Source organism: Dama dama, chromosome 21 (assembly GCF_033118175.1).
Source record: "Dama dama isolate Ldn47 chromosome 21, ASM3311817v1, whole genome shotgun sequence".
Classification (NCBI taxonomy): Eukaryota; Metazoa; Chordata; class Mammalia; order Artiodactyla; family Cervidae; genus Dama; species Dama dama.
This window is the reverse complement of record NC_083701.1, coordinates 12,947,674-12,949,880: the sequence shown is the minus strand read 5'-3', so window position 1 is coordinate 12,949,880 and position 2,207 is coordinate 12,947,674. Positions and strand designations below refer to the sequence as shown.

Here is a 2,207-nt window from a genome sequence, read left to right as displayed (position 1 = left end):
CCCTTGAATCACCTCCTTTCTCCTGCCACCCTACTGACTTAGGAGAGTTCCTGTCCATCCTCTCTGTATATCTAAAATATGTCCATTTGAAAGTGCTCATTTGCTAGGTCCCTCTCAGTTCCCAGTCCTTGGGTAGCCCAGTCTTGACATGTCAAGACATCCATTTCAAAGTTGTCTATATAGTCATTCATTTATGCACTTATTTCCTCAGTATGTATTGAGCATCTGAGTTGGTGATGGACAGGGAGACCTGGCGTGCTGCGATTCATGGGGTTGCAGAGTCGGACACGACTGAGCGACTGAACTGAACTGAACTGATGTACTTTTATGCTATGAGTTGTCTCATAAACTAGATAACATTACTGTCATAGCTGTTTTTTAAAATTATGATTAATTTTTGTAAATGCACAGCAGCCTTCCTGATAGTAGATCATATTTTCTCATCTTAAGTGAGAAAGAGAAAAACAAATATTGTCTATTAACACCCAGGTGGCAACTGTGGTAAAGAACCTGTCTGCCAATGCCCGAAATGTAAGAGATGTGGGTTTGATCCCTGGGTCGGGAAGATCCCCTGGAGGAGGAAATGGCAACCCATTCCAGGACTCTTGCCTGAAGAATCCCATGGACAGACGAGCCTGGTGGGCTACAGTCAATGGGGTTGCGAAGAGTCAGACATGACTGAAGTGACTTAGCACACACACAACACGTATATCTGGAATCTACAGAAAGGCAGGATTGGAGACACAGATGTAGAGAACTGACTGGTGGACGCAGCAGGGGAAGGGGAGGGGGGAATGACTGAGGGGGTAACACTGACATGTGTGCACTGCCAGGCGTATAATAGATGGCTAGAGGGAAGCCCCTGTATGGCACAGGAAGCTCTGTGATGACTCAGGGGGGTGCGATGGGCAGGGAGGGAGGCTCACGAGAGAGGAGATATATGTACATGTATAAAAATTCACTTCATTGCGCAGCAGAAACTACTGCAGCCCTGTAAGCAATTATGCTCCTCAAGAAGTAGAACTGGGCATTTGTCCCTTTAGCACTGCTAGAGGAATTGGTCAGCAAATGGTTTTTTAATGAATTTTGGAATCATATTGCCTTTATACCTTATTCATTTGTAAAACACCTATAGGGCTTCAAAACATGCATAAATAATTGACAAGAAGTTTATGCCCACAAAAATATCAATGGTGGAGAAATTACCAGGGTTTAAAAAGGTGTGTTTTGGTTCATTATTTTCTGTATTATTTTCTTATAGAGAACCCAGAAGTAGGTTATATGAATGTAACTGTGAGAAGCTGTTCCTGGTATCCTTTCCTTATCTAAAGTTGAAAAGAGTACAAGCTAGGAAGCTTGGTAGAGCCATTTATTTTTTTCTTCCACAGATAATGTGTAAGAGATTTCTGGGACAAAGGTCCAGGTGGATGTTTCATAACTTTAGAGGAAGAACTTCTTTGTGGGAGTTTCACCGTCGAAGTTAATTTGAAGTACTCTGGATTTAACTCAGTTGGTCATAGCGGCTTTTGCCTCGCATATGGGATTTATTTATTTTATCCAAAACGTGTTTATTGGGATGGTTTCCCTTTCATCTTGATACAGGGTACTTTTAGTGCTGCTTCCATCTGGAAGAGCATCCTTCTGCAAGCCTTGCTTTTCCTCCTGTAAGCTGGCAGAGGACAGTAGGGCAGCCAACACACAAAACTACTGTTTGTGCATGGCTAAAGACGGCGGTGATTTTATAGCATCCTGGGCATTTTACTTCCATGAAATAGGGATTGGGGCTCTGCACCAGGTGCTTCTTGTGTTTCCTCTTCTCCTCTTCTGGAGAGGGATGAAGAAGATCCTTTGCGAGAGGCATGTTCTCGTGAGGAGGTCGTCACCACCGGAAAGGGTACATATGGGATTTGTAACAAAGACATTGATAGACAACATACGTTCTGGCAATGGTTTCACCCTTAAGGAAATGGTCCAGTTGGGGATGCCCTAAAACTTCATCTCTTGAGCATCATTTCTGGGAGATGTTAACAGAAGTACTGTACACACACACAGAGGGTGTTCCCTGGACAAGTATGTTGGGAAGTACATCTTTACTAAGCACTTAATAAAAATCATAGCCTTGGATATTTACTAAGCACAAAGGCATATGAAAGTCTATCTGGAGAGTCCATTTATAATGAAATCTAGCTGACTTTTTCCCTCCAAAT

The 2,207-nt window shown here is 42.9% G+C and overlaps 1 protein-coding gene across 1 annotated transcript; it reads right to left on the bottom strand.

The window, feature by feature from the left end:
• Positions 1-1,609: 1,609 nt before the first annotated feature.
• LOC133042267 (small ribosomal subunit protein eS27-like) lies at positions 1,610-1,883 on the bottom strand. The gene has a single exon (XM_061122795.1). The coding sequence runs from the start codon at positions 1,859-1,861 to the stop codon at positions 1,610-1,612; it is 252 nt and encodes an 83-aa protein (XP_060978778.1). The 5' UTR covers positions 1,862-1,883.
• Between the last annotated feature and the right edge of the window lie 324 nt (positions 1,884-2,207).

Coding starts and splice junctions, on each gene's coding strand:
- LOC133042267 (XM_061122795.1), bottom strand. CDS start 1,861: ATGCCTCTCGCAAAGGATCTTCTTCATCCCTCTCCAGAAGAGGAGAAG.